Source organism: Neophocaena asiaeorientalis, unplaced genomic scaffold (assembly GCF_003031525.2).
Source record: "Neophocaena asiaeorientalis asiaeorientalis breed wild unplaced genomic scaffold, Neophocaena_asiaeorientalis_V1.1 scaffold419, whole genome shotgun sequence".
In the NCBI taxonomy this organism is placed as follows: domain Eukaryota; kingdom Metazoa; phylum Chordata; class Mammalia; order Artiodactyla; family Phocoenidae; genus Neophocaena; species Neophocaena asiaeorientalis.
In genome coordinates, this window is record NW_020171793.1 from 86,074 (window position 1) to 105,751 (window position 19,678).

Below are 19,678 nucleotides of genomic sequence, written 5' to 3' on the forward strand. Positions count from 1 at the left end.
GCCAGACAATATAATGACATATTAAAATGCTGAAAAATCTATGAAAAAAACAGAATGCACACTAAATATTTTATATACCAAATTTTAAGCCGAAGAGACCCACCAACAGTTTCCTTGTATTTCCATGTCAACTCTTCTTATAACTGTATTAATTAGGTAAGTTGGAAATCAGCATTGTTTTTTTTTAAGCATTCACAAGTTTATAGATATAAAAGCATGTTACAGATTACAACATACAACACACAAAAATAGGTCAGAAATAAATGCCAAACAAAGGTCACTGCGTCTAATTAATACTCATGATATCATAACGGTCAGCTTGGCAAAAGAAAGCAAAGATTTAACACACTGTCATCATATATTATGGATACCTTTAGTGAATGCTACTTATTTTAATAATTATATGACACACAAGATGGTAGGTTCTGGGTACTTTGGTCAAAACACCATTAGGAACCTGTCAAAACCATAAAAATGAGCCTGGAAAATCTTATGAATCCAGAAAGCAAACAGTGTCCATGTGACTATAGTTAGAACTTACTTCCTTTTCATGTGCAGAGCAAATCATGCCTCAAAGTGCCTGTGTATTATGCCCAAAATGCCTGACAAACAGCCCTATCCATTCCATCCACCTCAACTCCCAAGAGGAAACACTGATTAAAGCAAAGGAAGCAGAAGCGCTGGACTGTGGAGCAAATAAGGGGCTGATGAGATAGAATATATGTTTGTTAAATGAAAACGTATTTTGAGAGTAAGTAAGAAGGGATAGGAAAACTGAATGCAGCAGGGAAGTGTTTAAAGAGAATTCTTTGGATTATTAGATCACCATACAGACAGAAGATGGTATAGTAAGGAATATTGAGTCCTTGAATCTCTATCAGGATTCCAGGAAGGTGAGCTTATAAAAGAAAATCTGCAAATTGCAAAACTAAAATTCTTCACTCACAAGAATATTAAGTATATCTTTATTGAAATAAGTGTTCTATTTAAATATACCTAAAGACTTTTAAATAAATTTAATCAGATTACTTTATTTATATTAAAATGAGATCAGGCCCTCTAAAAGGATGCACATTTTGAGTAGAGGGTAGAATGTCAGGCAGGGATGTAAGACAAGAGAAAGGTCATTTTTATGTACGAAGAACTAATAGTACTACTAGAAGGTTAAGGTCACTGTGTAAGGCCAACTTTGCAGTTTTGCTTCAGTGTATTAGGGGTGGAGACCTTTCTGATGGTGCTTAATTAGCAAACTAAAGTTGTAATCTATGACATGGCCACATGAGACAGGCAACAAATCTCAGAGAAAATGACTAAGAAGAAGAAATTGTTCTACACTACTTCAAACAGAGGGTCCTAATGAATGCTAGGATGAAGAGATAGTCAGATTGGACAATATATGAATATGTATGTACTGTTCTGTATTTCCAAATCCTCATCTCAAGACTGTATTTTCTTGCTTTGGAAACAGGACAGAGTGCTGCCCACTAGCTACAGCAAGGGGGGAAAAAGAAATCTTTCTTTTCAAAAGGAGGAGTGAACCAGTCCCCCCATGTCAAAAAAGAAAAAGAGTTAAACTGTGGTGTAAAATCTGGGGGAGATAGGAAAGTAAAGGACATTTAGCTTAATTTAGCAACACCAAGAGCTTAGAGAAAGAGAATAAGCACATCTACTAACTCAACAACACTTCTTCTATGACACTGTAGAGTGACGCTAGTAACCTGTATTCCTCACATAAATGTTCTTTTTAACCAAATCTTTGCAAGAAGCAAAATTGCTCAGAAACTGCAAAGAGGCAGTAAGCAGCACTTAAGCTGGTTTCTAAGACTGCACTGCAGGGTCTAACAGGGACACAGTAACCCTAAGAAAATTATCTGCTTTGGGCAGTAAGAAGGAAGAAGGTGCATTAATTAGTCCATTAACTTATTAACTAAATTTAAAAGGGATCTGATAATCTGGTCTAGGGTCAAAAAGGCCCAAGGATTTTAACCATCTGGAAGGAGGTTTTAGAATTTCTCACATGGTATCAAAAACACTACAACATTCTTCATTTCAATTTGAATTCTTACCAAATGAAGAATGATTACAGAACTACTTCTACATTTAGCAATTATAGGCAACGGGTTGCATCAGAAAAATACTAGTTTGAAACTCTTAACTTTGTAAGCTAAAGAAACTGTGGGGAAAAATTTAGAGAACTAGGGCCAAAAATTAAAAATTAATTAAAAATTATTTTTATATGGGCTTCCCTGGTGACGCAGTGGTTGAGAGTCCGCCTGCCGATGCAGGGGACATGGGTTCGTGCCCCGGTCCGGGAAGATCCCACATGCTGCGGAGCGGCTGGGCCCGTGAGCCATGGCCGCTGAGCCTACGCGTCCGGAGCCTGTGCTCCGCAACGGGAGAGGTCACAACAGTGAGAGGCCCGCGTACCGGAAAAAAAAAAAAAAATATTATAACAGTTTATTAAAATGAGCAGCATGGTGTGTCTATATTTACACTAAAAATATGTCTTGGAGAAGCAATAACCTGACAACACATTATGTGTGTGCCCACAACACATACATTTGTTCAAAGAAAATACACGTTGAGCATCAACTGTGTTCCAGGCAGCCCTAGGCACTAGAGACTGTGATTCACACAGCACGCAGGATTTCATGAAACTTAAAATGGAGACCACTTATCCCCCATTAACTAATAACCAGTTACCTCCTGCAGTAAAGCATTATAAAGAAAAAGGAAATGCAATGAAAAAGAATAAAATAGAGGATAAAAACACAGGCAGTTTTTTAACCTGTTCCATCCAAAATGTAATTTTAACTGTGCCAAAAGAGTTAAAAACTTTAAAAAGGGTATAGCAAAGTCATATGTAAGGCTAATAGTCATCCTCTAAAGTTCTCTATTTTCTAAACCTAATTTGGGAACAAAGTTTATCTGAACCCAAAGGGATTCTCTGGTAAGGCAAAATGGTGATTGGGAAGGGTTAACCAAAGATTTTTTTTTTTTTTTTTTTTGCGGTACGCAGGCCTCTCACTGTTGTGGCCTCTCCCGTTGCAGAGCACAGGCTCCGGACGCGCAGACTCAGTGGCCATGGCTCATGGGCCCAGCCGCTCCATGGCATGTGGGATCTTCGCGGACCGGGGCACGAACCCGCGTCCCCTGCATCGGCAAGCGGACTCTCAACCACAGTGCCACCAGGGAAGCCCTAACCAACGATTTTTAAAAAACAATTTAAGTCAACCGAACTGTAAGGCCAATTAAAAAATATCTTTACTAAAACTAAGTGTTAAGTAGTTACTAGGCACCTAAAATCTGCACCCCAATCTTTTCTTCAGCATCTCCCTTCCCTCTAACCACACTATATATCAAACATCCAAGTTCTTACTAAGAAATTCAATGGCTTCTACAAAGAAATGGCTGTAGGTCAGCTATCAAAAGTGGAAATCGGGGCATTCTTACATTCATCACTGTCATTGTTAAACGGTACTTACTAATCTCCTGTTACTATGTTCTTAAATCAAAGGTCATTACACCCATACAAAGGAAGTTACAAACTTCAACAAAGCTTTGCAATAATTTTTTAAAGACTTCTTAAAGATTTTCCTAGATATACAGACTGTAGTTCATTCACAGCACTCCCAAGATTCTGGGAGTGGCCCTGCTACCCAGGAATATTTAATAAGCAGGTATTTAGTTGCAGGTGGTTCACAGTCTACAACAGTGGAAACAACCCAATAGTAAACAGTCTTAAATTATTGTCAAGAGCTACTCTCAAATACATACCTAGACATATAGCTCTGGGGACATATGCTTAACAATGTCTCTGCTCTCATAAACAAGGACCTAGTTCAGTTAACACTGGAGTTGTCAATACTTACAGTTAACATTGGAGTTGTCAATAGGCCCCATGCAAAGAATTCAAGGAAGATGACAATAGCAGCATGGTGTACACTTGGTCGGCCAAAGCCTTGTAGCTAAAAAAGGAAGGAAATTATTATGAAAAATAGTAAACAGCTATAAGAAACTCATTATCCTAAAATGGTATCTAACATACACACACACACACAAACTGTATAAAATAAACTTAGGACCTACCTATATTATTTAAGATAAAACTTAATTCTGTGGTATCTCTGATTTCTTCATCTTCCCTAATCATGGAAGGTGCCACTGATGAGACTTTCTACTTGTCCCATCAATGCAAATCACTGGAACTTTGGTAGGAAATCAACTGCGTCTTCAAGAGACTGGAGTTCCAGGACCTGAATATTCTGTCTGAACACATTAATTATGTGTTCCTAAGCAATTTGGCCTCTCTAAGCCTGAAGTTTCCCTTGCTACACAAGAGTGGTAGGCAGGGGGTCATATGCTCAAAAGCTTCAGAGGCAGCATAGATGATGTAAAATTATAGGAGGTGGGGGAAGAACAATAAGGACTAGGTCAAATCTGAAAACACACTTTGATACCTCAAGGTGTCAAAATCCAGCTTTCTGTTTCTGTTTTGTTTGAAAACTGTGCCTATTCTGCTAGTTTTCTGCAGTTTATGACTTCTGGAGCTAAAACCTGAAAGTCCACTCAATTTAATGTTCTTTGTGCCAATGGTTTTTACAAAATCAAGTGCTGTACTAGCATTTTGTAATAACTGGAAGTGATACTTACAAAAGACTTTGCAAAATCCCCATTATTCCTAAGCTTATATTTTTAAGACTTCAAAAGGTAAAAGCACATCTGCATGGTTTAATTAGAATCTAATCATGAGGAAATGATCAAATTCAGATTATGAGACATTCTACAAGACAACTGGCCTGGTCTCCTTAAAAATGTCAATGTTGGGGCTTCCCTGGTGGCACAGTGGTTGAGAGTCCGCCTGCCGATGCAGGGGACATGGGTTCGTGCCCCGGTCCGGGAAGATCCCACATGCCGCAGAGTGGCTGGAACCGTGAGCCATGGCCACTGAGCCTGCGCGTCCGGAGCCTGTGCTCCGCAAAGCAAGAGGCCACAACAGTGAGAGGCCCACGTACCACACACACACAAAAAAAGTCAATGTCATAAAAGACCAAAGTAAAGGTAGGAGACTTGTACAAATTAAAGGAAACAAGAGTCATAGAAAACAAATGGGGGATCCTGAACTGGATCCTGGATAAAAAGGAGACAAGAGGAAAAAATTTCAATATGTACTATATATTAGATAATCATTTGGCATTGAGACAGGAAGGGGGCAGGGCACAACCTTTAAAAGAATGACATGGCCTGAGGACACGATAAACTGGTTAGAACCAACTAGGTTCAAGATGGCGCACAAGTCGACTTCCACTAGACCTTGAGCCTCAGTATATGCTCACTGTAACACATCAGCACACTAAATGACACACCCACAGGTGCCATAACAGTTCCAAGGCTGACCATAAAAGGTCAACAAGTGGGAAATGGCCCAATTCCTGGAAATCCCCATCCCTTCCCCAAAATAGCTGGAATACTCCTCCCACTCATTAGGCTATGAAATTACCTACCCCTATAAAAACTGACAACCCCATACCCTGGTGCCTCTCTCACCTTCTGAGATGGCCCACACTCTGTATATGGAGTGTGTTTCTACCTGAATAAACTTTCTTTCACTTTATGGCTTGCTCTTGAATTCTTTCCGTGCAAAGCCAAGAACCCACACTTGGTGGCTGTCCCAGGGACTCGCCTGAGATAGGAGGTGACCATCCTCTCACTCCTCGCTATCTTTCCTGCAACAGCCTTAATGTTACTGCAACTTGTTGTCAAATGATTTGGAAAAAAAAAAAAAAAAAGGAACATATATACTTTCTAAAGCAAATGTCACAAAATTTAATTTTGTTATGAATTTAGATGAAGGGAATGACTATTCATTTTACTATTCTTTTAATTTTTGTAGTTTTGAAAATTTTCAAAACGGGCCAAGAACAATTGTTATTAAAAATCCAAACTTGTAAATTTCTAGATTTTTGCAATGTCTAATAATAAGTAGTTTTAAATGTCACTAAATAAGACATTTGAAAAACAGAAAGCATTTTACAAAATTTAAAAGAAAAAGAAGCAATTAAGCGTCAAACAACTAAAAAAAAAGATCTTTAATATAACCCAGGCTTCAAACCATGTTTTGAAACAAGGAGGGAAGGGGGTAGAGCACAACCTTTAAAAGAATGACATAGCCTTGGATACAGCATAAACTAGTTAGAACCAACTAGGTCCAAGATGGTGGTAGATTCGACTTCCACTAGACCTTGAATCTCAGTATACACTCATTGTAATACATGAGCATGCTAAATGACATACCCACAGGCGCCATGACAGTTCCGAGGCCAATCACAAAAGGCCAAAAAGTGGGTCGTGGCCCAATTTCTGGAAATCCCCATCACTTTCCTGAAATAGTTGGAATAATCCTCCCACTCGTTAGCCTATGAAATTACCCAGCCCTTAACAACTAACCACCCCATATTTCAGGGCCTCTTGCCTTCTTAGATGGCCCACACTCTGTCTGTGCAGTGTTTCTCCCTAGGTCGCTCTGACTTTCCGAGACAACTGCATTCTGTCTATGGAATGTGCTATCTCTCTAAATAAATCTACTTCTTACCTATCACTTTGTCTCTCACTGAATTCTTTCTGTGACAAGACATAAAGAACCTGAGCATCATTAAATCCTGAGACCAGGTGTGTGACCTCAATTAAAAGACAGTGGGTTCAAGTCTGGGTTCGAATCCCAGCCTGTGGGTTCAAATCCCATCTGAGCTGTGAGGTTTCAGTTTCATCAGTTCTTTATCAATAGAATAGTGAATGGAAATGGTAGCAACTCATCAGCCTCTGCCTGTGAGGAGACCTTCTGCATCAGTTGTTCCAGCCACTGGAGTCAGAAACTGCCATTGTAATTGTGCCAATAACAGCGTAGCTTTCCATCCTAGCTCCTTCACCCTCTGCAGGGCAGCCAGAGCAACCATTTAAATGTAAATCAGATGTTACTCCTCTGCTCCACCCTCCCTAGCTCCTACTGCACTTGGCCACACATCTAACACATCCAACTGGTCCTACACGTCCCTATTCCCTTGTTATGCTCTATTGTTTTCTAGAAGATGTCTAACAAACTTCATTCTGTTTATTGTCTACCTCCCCTGGAATGGGAATGTAAATGCCATGAAGGAAAAGGATTTTTTGTCTGTGTTGTTCAGAGATGTATCCCAAATAGCTCTTCTCTCTATATAACAAGCACTTGACAAAATACACATGATATAGAAGAAGGAGCTCTTCTGATACTGATGTCTTTTCTCTGGTCTTTTAAACAGCAAACCCCAGAATGTAGAAAAAAATGACCCATATTCCTCAAAGAAACAGTATGGGGTGGAGGGGAGGAACAATATACTACATCAGTATATAGATTAAAACAAATTTAAGAAATATTAACCAAAAGCAATATGTGCACTTTGGGTTTTGACTCAAACTAACTGGAAAAAAATTGAGTCAACTGTGAAATAAAATTCATATTTTATGCCAAGACAAGAAAAATTTAAACATAAAAAATTTTCTCTTCCATTTGGCACCCCCTGCCTCCCCAGTGTGGATTGTGTATCTGCATTATGCATCAACCAAACCTTCCCCTTCAGCAGAAATTTCCCCTCAACCATGAAGAACAACATTCTCCTAAGTCAACTCCTTAAAGATAACATCTTTTCTTGATAAGGTGTCACATGGCACTCAGATCTGGATTGTGTGAACTGTCAATAATATGTCATTTGATGGACAACCCTCTGTCTCAAAAAAGCTTAATATAACTGTGTCTTGACTTCTGATGGGCCAAACAGTTCTCAGAGTTTTCTGAGATGCTCTTCCCAGTTATAATCCTCAAATTTGGCTCAAAATTTTCCATTTCTTTCTTAGATCGACTGATTAATTTTTCATCAACACAGTCATGGAAATTTGAAAATGGAATATTAAATGATACTCAAGACTTATACTCATTGTAATAATGGTACTGAAGTAAGATTTTTAAAAATATCCTCACACATTAGAGCCACATGCTAATGTATTAAATTTTGAAATAAGAAGATATCTGTAATCTGTTTCAAAATCTACAGCATGATAACAAAAGCAGAAGTGGTGGCAAAAATAACTTTTAAAAAAGTAAATGGGTTATATGCATTTACTAATAATTTCCAAATTATTTGGGTGGAAATTCTGATAGTTACCCACCCCACACTGCAAAGAAACTACTCTCAAACTGCGAGTGAATATGTCAACAAATAGCCTAACTATTCCTTTTAAATCATTTTGTTTATCAAGCATCATGCACACAAGAATTCAAAACAAAACAAAACAAAAAAACCCTCTGAAAACCACTCACAGTAGAAAGCATAGGGGGGCCACCCTATTTCTCATTTGCAATTTCTGTGATTTAGTGCTTCTTTCCCAGGCAAGCTCTATTTATGGAGACCACTGGAAAAGAGATCCATGTGGCTGCAATGCTGATTAAATATAAAAACAGGTACACACTTTTGTCTGTGTGCACATATCATTATATAATTATGCTATTTTTAACACCTTGCAAAAAACAGACAACCCATCTTTTGTTCAAACATTAAAAGCTTACACCTGTCAGTGAGAAATTGTTTAAATTAACAAACACCTCTTCTAAAATGCAAACACTTTCTTTCACCTCTACATAAACTACTTCAATTGAATTATCATTCATCCCTAGCAAATACCAATGTGGCATGACAGCCGGGCCCTGGTATGATGGGAACTTTGTGTGGGCAACTGGATATGAAATGGTGACAAAAATAAATCTGCTTTCCTTCCAACTCTTCCTAAGCTCTTGGTGGCTAGTATGCTAATGAAAAAAGTGACACAGGCTTCTCCTTTAAATTATGAGCTAATTAGAAAGTATTTATCAAAGCTTAACTGATTATTTCTTGTTGAACATTATCTAGTGCAGCCTCTGTGGATCAGTTCAATGTCTCCCCTCTCCATTTTGCCTCTTTATAAATCAGTATGGAACATCTTGAGATGTTTAGAAGCAGAGGATGAAAAGTGTGTGATGATGTTTTTACACACTCACATTACCATCTCTCCCACAGATGATCCTGCCTTGACTCCTCTTCACTGCCCCCTCCAAATCTTTCTTGACACTACACTCAGAGTGATCATTCTAAAATACAAATCTTATTCTATTACTCCTGTAGAAGACTGCAAAAAATGAGCTATAGGTTCCTCCCATTCCTGTACACAAAACCTTTTTACAACATGACTGTGCTGTCAGTTCCATCAAAAGGTACAGTCTATTTCTCCACTTCCCTAGATCTGGGGTGGTTTAACAACTTGATCTAACCAACAGATAGGTAAAGTAACAACACGGACTTCTGACATAGGCCTCCAGAGGCCTTCTAGACCACATGAAGAAATACCATCTAGGCACAGGAGAATGAGAGCATATGAGGCCCTCCAGACCAACCAGTGAATAGCCATTGCCAACTGCCTGATACAGGGGCAAGGCCAGTTGAGATCATCCAACTCCAATCAAGCCTGCAGATGACTAAAGAAGTATGAGTAACTCCAAAAAAATCCAGTGAAGAACCCCACACTGAGCCTAGCCCAAACTGCTAACCCAAAGAATATTTGTTTTAAGCCACTAAATTTTGGGGTAGTTTCTTATGTAGCAAATAGTAACTGATACAACTCCCCACCCCATTGCCCTCATGATTAATTTTAAACTCTTAAGATTATTTTTGAGTCTCTTTTGTAGCTCTCCAATATCATCCTTAGTCCAAACATAACTCAATGAAAAATGTGTGAGATTACCCTTCATCACAAACATCATTTTTTACTATTTTATTTAAAAGAGTAGATTGTGTAGTCATTATATGTGTTATAGACATTTGTGATTAGAAAGAGCAAACACAAATGTCTGAGAAATCATTTTTTGAACGCTAGACTACAAAAAAAAAACAACACTTCACAGTATCAGTGGTGTTCGGAAGCAGGGGAACGTGGGTGACAAATGACTTAAAATATAAGCATGTGAAACATGTTACAACATGAATGAACCTTGAGGACACTATGCTAAGTGAAATAAACCAGTCACAAAAAAAACAAATACTTTTTGATTCCACTAATATGTGGTATCTAGAGTAGAAGAACGCATAGAAACAAAAGGTATGGGACTTCCCTGGTGGCGCAGTGGTTAAGAAACCACCTGTCAATGCAGGGGACACGGGTTAAAGCCCTTGTCCAGGAAGATTCCACATGCCGCGGAGCAACTAAGCCCGTGAGCCACCACTACTGAAGCCCACGTGCCTAGAGCCCGTGCTCCGCAATAAGAGAAGCCACTGCAATGAAGCCCGCTCACTGCAACAAAGAGTAGCCCCTGCTTGCTGCAACTAGAGAAAGCCCGTGTGCAGCAGTGAAGACCCAAAGCAGCCAAAAAATAAATAAAATTTTTTAAAAAAACAAAAACAAAAGGTAGAATGGTGGATGCCAAAGCCACAGGCCAGGGTAGGAGGAAAGAGGAAATTGTTGTTTAATGGGTATAAGTTTGTTTTGCAAGATGAAAATGTTCTGTCGATTAACAATGCAAATATAGTTAATACTACTGAACTGTACACTTAAAATTTACCATCTTATCCATTTTTATATTATGTGTATTTTACCACAATTAAAGAAAAATGTATATACACATACATTTACATATATAAGCATGTGGAATATTCAAAATCATGTAAGGGACCCCAAAAGCACATTCTTCAACAGAAGGAAAGGAAGCCTGTGTGATTAATGATGAGGCATCCATATGGATTAAGACCTATTTCTTTCAAACATAAACTTCAAATAGAAAGAGCCAAGAGCAGTTGTAGGTCTAGACTTGTCTTTGAGCTTCCTCTCACATGTAGGGTACTCCAGGGTGCTAAATGCAGGAAGTTTTTAACTCAGTGATGATTTTCCTAGCATATTGAAAGTTAGCTTATAGGTAAATAAAAGGCATTGTCCATAGCATTCTGTTTAAAAGACTGTATATTACCCGTCATAGGAAACAGTAAGCACTGATTTTATTTTTTTAGTATGAGGAATTTACATTGTATTGCTTAAGAAGGAAAACAACTTCTAGTCTCAGCTCTCTTTTGTGTGTGTGTGTGTGTGTGTGTGTGTGTGTGTGTGTGTGTACGCGGGCCTCTCACTGTTGTGGCCTCTCCCGTTGTGGAGCACAGGCGCTGGATGCGCAGGCTCAGTGGCCATGGCTCACGGGCCCAGCCGCTCCGCGGCATGCGGGATCTTCCCGGACCAGGGCACGAACCCGTGTCCCCTGCATCGGCAGGTGGACTCTCAACCACTGTGCCACCAGGGAAGCCCCTAGTCTCAGCTCTCTTAAGCCTACTGTGATTCTCTCCTAAGGAGACATGACAAGGGGTTTAACATCACTCTGGCTATAGTATAGAAGCTTGTAACTAGTCATCAAAACAAGACATGGTGCAAAACAAGTACTCCATGGATTTCATTCAAAGTAGGACACAGCAACAAACCAATGAAATCACTGCACATATACTCCTAAAAGTTAGCTGATGAGCTTTAATACAAAGAACCAAAATATCAAATACATGAAAGGCAGTATTAAGGGAACTACATACTTGGACTTAGCACTTCTCTTCCACCTAATGTTTTATATAACAGTAGAGACTAATGAGTTTATTATTTTTCTGCATTCCTTTTTATGGAATATATACACTTAAAAACATTATAACTGTTACATGAACAAATGAAAGTCATAAAACTTTAAAGTAAGGGAATATACATGTTCTACTCTCCATAGGCAATCACAATGCTAGAAATCTGTCATATATTTTTATGAATGTACATTCACAGGTAAAAACATCCTTTTATATAAATGGTAACAGAATATAAATATTATTATTTTTTTTTACCTTATTCTATATCTTTCCATGTCACTGTATACAAATAGCTACATGGTATTCCACTGTATGAATATAGCATTATTTTAACCATTCCATATTGATCGATATCAATGGAGTTTCCACTTTTTCAATGTTGTTGCAATTAATAATTTTCATTTTAAAACTTTCTGAGATAATTTTAAACTTATAGAAAGCTGTAAAACCAGTAGAGTCCTTGTATACCCCTTACCAGCTTCCCCAAATGTTAACAACTTAAATAACTACGGTACAATTATTCAAACCTGGAAACTAACATTACTACACTACTTTAGCTAATCTACAAATCTTATTTGAATTCACTATTTTCCCCACTAATTTTTTCTTTTTCCTAGTTTAGGACCTAATCCAGGATTTCACACTGCATTTAGGTCTCGTGTTTCCTTAGGCTTTTCCAATCTGAGATGATTCCTAAGATTTTTATTTTTTATTTTTCATGATCTTGACACTTTTGAGGAGTTCTGGTATATACTTCACCAGTTATTTTGTAGAATGCCCTTCAGTTTGAATTTGTCTAATGTTCTCTCATGATTAGGTTGGAAATATTCATTAAATTTTTTTTATTGGGATATAATACATATCCCATAAAATTCACCATTTTCAAATATACAATTCAGTGGTTTTTCATATATTTACAAAGTTCTAAAACCATCACCTAAAAAGAAATCTCATATCCATTAGCACTCACTCCCCATTTTCTCCTCACCCCATCCCCTGGTAACTGCTAATCTACCTTCTGTCTCTGTGGATTTGCCTATTCTAGAATCATATATAAATAGAATTCACAAACGTAATCATAAAACGTGTGGCTTATTGTGTCTTGCTGCTTCCATTCGGCACAATATTTTCAAAGTTCATCCATGTTCATTTTTCAGTTCTATGGCCAAACAATATTCCATTGCATAGATATACTGCATTTTGTTTATTCATTCATCAGTTTAATTGACACTTGAGTTTTTCCTACCTTTGGCTATTATGAATAGTGCTGCTATAAACACTGATGTGCAAGTTTTTGTAGAAACATAGATTTCCAATTCCCTTGGCTATAACCAAGGAATGGAATTGTTGGGACAATTAATATCCTTTCATATATACAAATGTACAGCATTCTAGGATAAATTCCTAGAAGTAGAATTGCGCCAAAGGTTATATACACACTTTAAATTATAATAAGAACCAATTATAATCAAAAAGCTGTACAAACTGTGGGTAAAAAAAAATACACTTCAACTTACGTCAGCTAATCAACTAATATCTCTAACATAAAATTCTTCTAAAAAATCAAGAAGAAAAAGACTAACAACACAATAGTAAGATGGGCAAAAGGTAAGCACAAACAGTTCATAGAATAAGGTATCAAATAGCACTTCAACAACTTCATTCATAATAAGAAAAATGCAAAACTGAGGTTTACTCAGATAATTTCTCACTATCAGAATAGCAAAATTTCCGAAGTTTCACAATATTCTCTTACACTGCTAATGGGATGAAAAATGGTACAATGTGGCAACATCTAGCAAAATTACTTACATATTTATCCTCCAAAGAAACAATCCCACTTTAGGGATTTGTCCCAAAGACAAAACGGCCAAAATATGAGGTGTCATACGCACAAGGCTTTGGGAACACTCTGATAGTGCTTCTGCCTTCACAAGGGACTCGGTTCATTCAGTAAAGTACTGACAGAATAGACTATAGTAAATCCACACACTGGAGTATTATACAGTAATAAAAGGAGATGTCTACATATTGCTTTGGAGCAATGATCAGAATATGTTGTTAAGTAAAAAAAAGCAAGGCAAAAAAAAAAAAAAAGCAAGGCACACAATACGGTGCAATGTACAGTACTTTTTAATCTAAGAGATGATCAAATAATATGAGTACCTATGCACACACATATATTTGCTTATATTAAAAAACAAAACACAGGTGGAAAGAAAAATAAGCAACCAAAGAAAAGCAGTTACATACAGAAGGAAGGAGGGAGAGAAATGGAGGCCACAGAGATGGTAGCAAGATTTCATACCTTGTTTTATATATTTGACTTTGGAACCATGTAAATGCTTTACCTAATTCTAAAACAAAATTAAATCCAAATGAAATAAATCAACCTGTGTATCAAGGTGTTGTTTAGTTGCTTTAAAACACAGAATTTGAATGCACATCCTTAGAGGCTACATTCTAAGGGTCAAAAAAATCTTGAACTGTTTTAAAGTAATCATGTTGGTACTAATAACATTGTTTTTATTTCCTGAAACTTTCAAATGTAACTAGTAGAACAGAGTAAATAAGGTACTATGCTATTGTCTCTAGGAACCAAGATTTTCTTTGTAAGAGAAAAAGACATAAATATAAAATCAAAGAAGTAAATACTTGAAATCCTAAATCTGGTTTAAAAATATCAGTATAGATTATGATACACATTACCTTAAAGGAAAATAGTTAGGATTTCCTAATTCTATTCACTGAAAAGACCTAGAAAAAAATGAGCAACCCAACAGAAGCGAACATCTCCTAGAGCCCAGACTGTGGTCTTGAAATATCATTTCCCACTAAAAGAAAATTGAACTTTTTAGACAATGAGCTGATTCCAGGTTTGGGGCAAAATATGTACATGATCCTGGAACACATCTTTCCAAAAGCAAAGATGCTATCACAGACTACAGTCATATCAAAAGGATTCAGGAGCCAACCTGAAGGAAAACTCACTGGGCAAAGACTGAGTAAAAAGAGTAATGTCTGCCACAGATTGAAACATATATATATGCAAATTTGTAAGTCCATCAATCTTTGGTGGATGCTAGAAAACTAAGCCATTATTCTGAAAATTGGTAAATGTGGAGTAAAAAAAAAAAGAGAGAGAGAGAGAGAAGCACTTATTCTGCTTTTCCATATCTCAGGGTAACCCAATACTGATTAGCTAAAGTTCTCCTTTTTAAGAATTTCAATAATGAATGAAGAAGGAATGATTAACATATAATCCTCACACTTTGTAATAAGCTCACTTAAATAGTAAATCTAGGCAATAACTATTAATGGCCGTTAAAGTCATTAGGTAAAAGTGAACAAGGTACTTCATGAAGGAATAATCAGACTAACACCTGAAACCTGATCATTCATAACATCACTAAGAGAGTCAAAGATTATTTCTTGCATCATGTGCTACAAAAAGAAATAACACCACTTATAAATTATTCTTGCCAAAATAAAATAAAACAAACAAAAGCTTGGATTCAACTCAGCTGATACTTAAGGACCAGTTTACACAAAATGCAGATGAAATAAGACTGTTTCAACTGGTGGAGTAGAGGGATGAATATATGAGTGTATTCACAACTGAATATAAGTAAACAACAAAAAAAAACTTTTTAAAAGTTACCAAAAATTTTAAAAAGAACCTGTCTCATTAATCGTGTTTGAAAAAAAAAAATAGTGTTTGAAAATACCTGTTTCCCCATATTCTAAGACTACAAATAATTTTTTAAATTTTGTTAGATTTTTAAAATGATTATCATTTTATTTTGCATTTCTCTGATTACAAGTGAGGTTGAGCTTCTTTCCATGATTATTAGGAATTTATATTTATTTTTCTATGAATTGTCTGTTCATTCTTCGCACACTTTTTTTCATAAAGAGTATAATCTTTCATATTTATTTATAGGACCTGTTTACAATCAATATCAAAGATATTTATATTGTGCAACCTTAAATCATTCTCTCTCATCCACTAGCACCCATACCCTTTAAAAATAAAAGATACACCCTCTTTTATCTTTAGTAGAAGATGGTATTTAAGGTGAGAGTTTCAGCCATTTTGACCAGCCAGAATAACCTAGAAGGGTAGAGGGCAATTTCTTCCTACCAAACAGCTGGGATGAGAATGGGATGCAACTTTAGTGGCTGGACACTACTTGCCCCAAAGCTGTTGCAGTAAGAGATGCTGGGACACCGGACGGAAGCCAGAAAAAGGTGAGAATTCCTACCACATCATGCAGTCTCCTGGATCTCTGCCTGCAGGGTGTGTTGGAAACAAGAGTACAGTGTGGTTGAGAGGTCCTGGTGCTCCGGCCACGTGTCAGGCCTGAGCCTCCAAGGTGGCAGGTCAAGACCAGGACATTGGACCACCAGCGACCTCCTGGCCTCACATAATGTCAGTTGGTGAGAGCTCATCTAGAGATCTCTGTCTCAATACTAAGACCCAGCTCCACCCAATGGACAGCAAGCCCCAGTTCTTGATGCCCCATGCCAAACTAGCAAGACAGGAACACAACCCCACCCATTAGCAGAGAGGCTGCCTAAAACTGTAAGAAGTTCACAGACACTCCAAAACAGACCACCAGACACAGCCCTGCCCACCAGAAAGACAATATCCAGTCCCACCCACCAGAACACAGGTACCAGTCCCCTCTACCAGGAAGCCTACACAAACCACGGAACCAACCTCACCCACTGGGGGCAGACACAAAAAACAGCGGTAACTATGAACCTGCAGGCTGCAAAAAGGAGACCCCGACCCCAAACACAGTAAGTTAAACAAAATGAGAAGACAGAGAAATATGCAGCAGGTGAAGAAGCAAGGTAAAAAAGCTACCAGACCAAACAAATGAAGAGAAAATAGGCAGTCTACCTGAATAAGAATTCAGAGTAATGACAGTAAAGATGATCCAGGGGCTTCCCAGGTGGTGCAGTGGTTGAGAGTCTGCCTGCCGATGCAGGGGACACGTGTTCGTAAAAAAAAAAAAAAGAAAAAAAAAAAATTAAGTACAAAGAGAAATTATTAAAAGCAGCAAGGGAAAAGCAAAAAACTACATACAAGGGAATCTCCATAAGGTTAACAGGTGATCTTTCAGCAGGAACTCTGCAAGCCAGGGGGAGTGGCAGGACATATTTAAAGTGATGAAAGGGAAAAATCTACAACCAAGATTACTGTACCCAGCAAGGGTCTCATTCAGATTTTACAGAGAAATTAAAACTTTTACAGACAAGCAAAAGCTAAAAGAATTCAGCACCACCAAGCCAGTTTTACAACAAATGTTAAAGGAACTTCTCTAGGCAGGAAACACAAAGGAAAAGAACTACAAAAACAAACCCAAAACAATTAAGAAAATGGTAATAGGAACACACATATCGATAATTACCTTAGAAGTAAATGGATTAAATGCTCCAACCAAAAGACACAGACTAGCTGAATGGATACAAAAACAAGACCTGTACATATGCTGTCTACAAGAGATCCACTTCAGACCTAGGGACACATAAAGACTAAAAGTGAGGGGATGGAAAAAGATATTCCATGCAAATGGAAATCAAAGAAAGCTGGAGTAGCAATTCTCATATCAGACAAAATAGATTTTAAAATAAAGATTATTTCAAGAGACAGAAAAGGGCACTACATGATAATCAAGGGGTCAATCCAATAGGGAGATATAACGATTGTAAATATTTATGCACCCAACATAGGAGCACCACAATACATAAGTCAAATGCTAACAGCCATTAAAGGGGAAATTGACAGCAACACAATAATAGTAGGGTACTTTAACACCCCACTTTCACCAATGGACAGATCATCCAAAACAAAATAAAAAAGGGACTAAGGACACATAAAGACTAAAAGTGAGGGGATGGAAAAAGATATTCCATGCAAATGGAAATCAAAGAAAGCTGGAGTAGCAATTCTCATATCAGACAAAATAGACTTTAAAATAAAGATTATTTCAAGAGACAGAAAAGGGCACTACATGATAATCAAGGGGTCAATCCAATAGGGAGATATAACGATTGTAAATATTTATGCACCCAACATAGGAGCACCACAATACATAAGTCAAATGCTAACAGCCATTAAAGGGGAAATTGACAGCAACACAATAATAGTAGGGTACTTTAACACCCCACTTTCACCAATGGACAGATCATCCAAAACAAAATAAAAAAGGGGAACACAGACTTTAAATGACACATTATACAAGATGAATTTAATTGATATTTATGGGATATTCCATCCAAAAACAACAAAATACACTTTCTTCTCAAGTGCTCATGGAACATTCTCCAGAATAGATCATATCTTGGGTCACAAATCAAGCCTTGGTAAACTTAAGAAAACTGAAATCGTATCAAGTATATTTTCCGACCAGAAAACTATGAGACTAGATATCAATTACAGGAAAAAAATTGTAAAAAATACAAACACATGGGGGCTAAACAATTCGTACTAAGTAACCAAGAGATCACTGACAAAAATCAAAGAAGAAATCAAAAGATACCTAGAAACAAATGACAATGAAAACACCATGATCCAAAACCTATGGGATGCAGCAAAAGCAGTTCTAAGAGAGAAGTTGATAGCTATACAAGCCTACCTCAAGAAAAATCTCAAATAAACAACCTGACCTTACACCAAAAGCAATTTGAGAAAGAACAAACAAAACCCAAATTTAGCAGAAGGAAAGAAATCATAAATATCAGATCAGAAATGAAGGAAACAATACCAAAGATCAATAAAACTAAAAGCTGGTTCTTTGAGAAGATATGCAAAATTGTTAAACCATTAGCCAGACTCATCAAGAAAAACAGGGAGAAGACTCAAATCAACAGAATTAAAAATGAAAAGGAGAAGTAACAACTGACACTGCAGAAATACAAAGGATCATGAGAGATTACTACAAGCAACTATATGCCAATAAAATGGACAAAAATCGACAACTTCTTAGAAAAGCACAACCTTCCAAGACAGAACCAGGAAGAAATAGAAAGTATAAACAGAACAAGCATTGAAATTGAAACTGTGATTAAAAATCTTCCAACAAACAAAAGCCCAGGATCAGATGGCTTCACAGGCAAATTCTATTAAACATTTAGAGAAAAGCTAACACCAAACCCTCTCAAACTCTTCCAAAATACTGCAGAGGGAGAAGCACTCCCAAACTTATTCTACAAGGCCACCATCACCCTGATACCAAAACCAGACAAAGATGTCACAAAGAAAGAAAACTACAGGCCAATATCACTGATGAACACAGATGCAAAAATCCTTAACAAAATACTAGCAAACAGAATCTAGCAGCACATTAAAAGGATCATACACCATGATCAAGCGAGTTTTATCCCAGGAATGCAAGGATTCTTCAATATATACAAATCAATCAATGTAATAAACCATATTAACAAATTCAAAGAGAAAAACCATATGATCATCTCAATAGATTCAGAAAAAGCTTTTGACAAAATTCAATACCTATTTATGATAAAAACCCTCCAGAAAGTAGGCACAGAGGGAACCTACCTCAACACAATAAAGGCCATATATGACAAACCCAGAGCCAACATCATTCTCCATGGTGAAAAACTGAAACCATTTCTTCTAAGATCAGGAACAAGACAAGGTTGCCCAGTCTCACCACTATTATTCAACATTGTTTTGGAAGTTTTAGCCACAGCAATCAGGGAAGAAAGAGAAATAAAAAGAATCCAAATTGGAAAAGAAGAAGTAAAACTGTCACTGTTACAGATGACATGACACTATACATAGAGAATCCTAAAGATGCTACAAGAAAACTACTAGAGCCAATCAGTGAATTTGGTAGAGTAGCAAAATACAATATTAATGCACAGAAATCTCTTGCATTCCTATACACTAACAACGAAAAATCTGAAAGAGAAATTAAGGAAACACTCCCATTACCACTGCAACAAAAAGAATAAAATACCTAGGAATAAACCTACCTAAG

The 19,678-nt window shown here is 37.2% G+C and overlaps 1 protein-coding gene across 2 annotated transcripts in view; it reads right to left on the reverse strand.

Annotated features, from left to right (window-relative positions):
• The window catches only part of SLC71A2 (solute carrier family 71 member 2), an 83,862-nt gene that overhangs the window by 44,465 nt on the left and 19,719 nt on the right, over window positions 1-19,678 (reverse strand). For both annotated transcript variants that reach the window (XM_024737415.1, XM_024737507.1), the window contains exon 2: window positions 3,873-3,968. In XM_024737415.1, coding sequence (XP_024593183.1) covers window positions 3,873-3,968 — 96 coding nt within the window. The remainder of the gene's footprint in view (window positions 1-3,872; window positions 3,969-19,678) is intronic.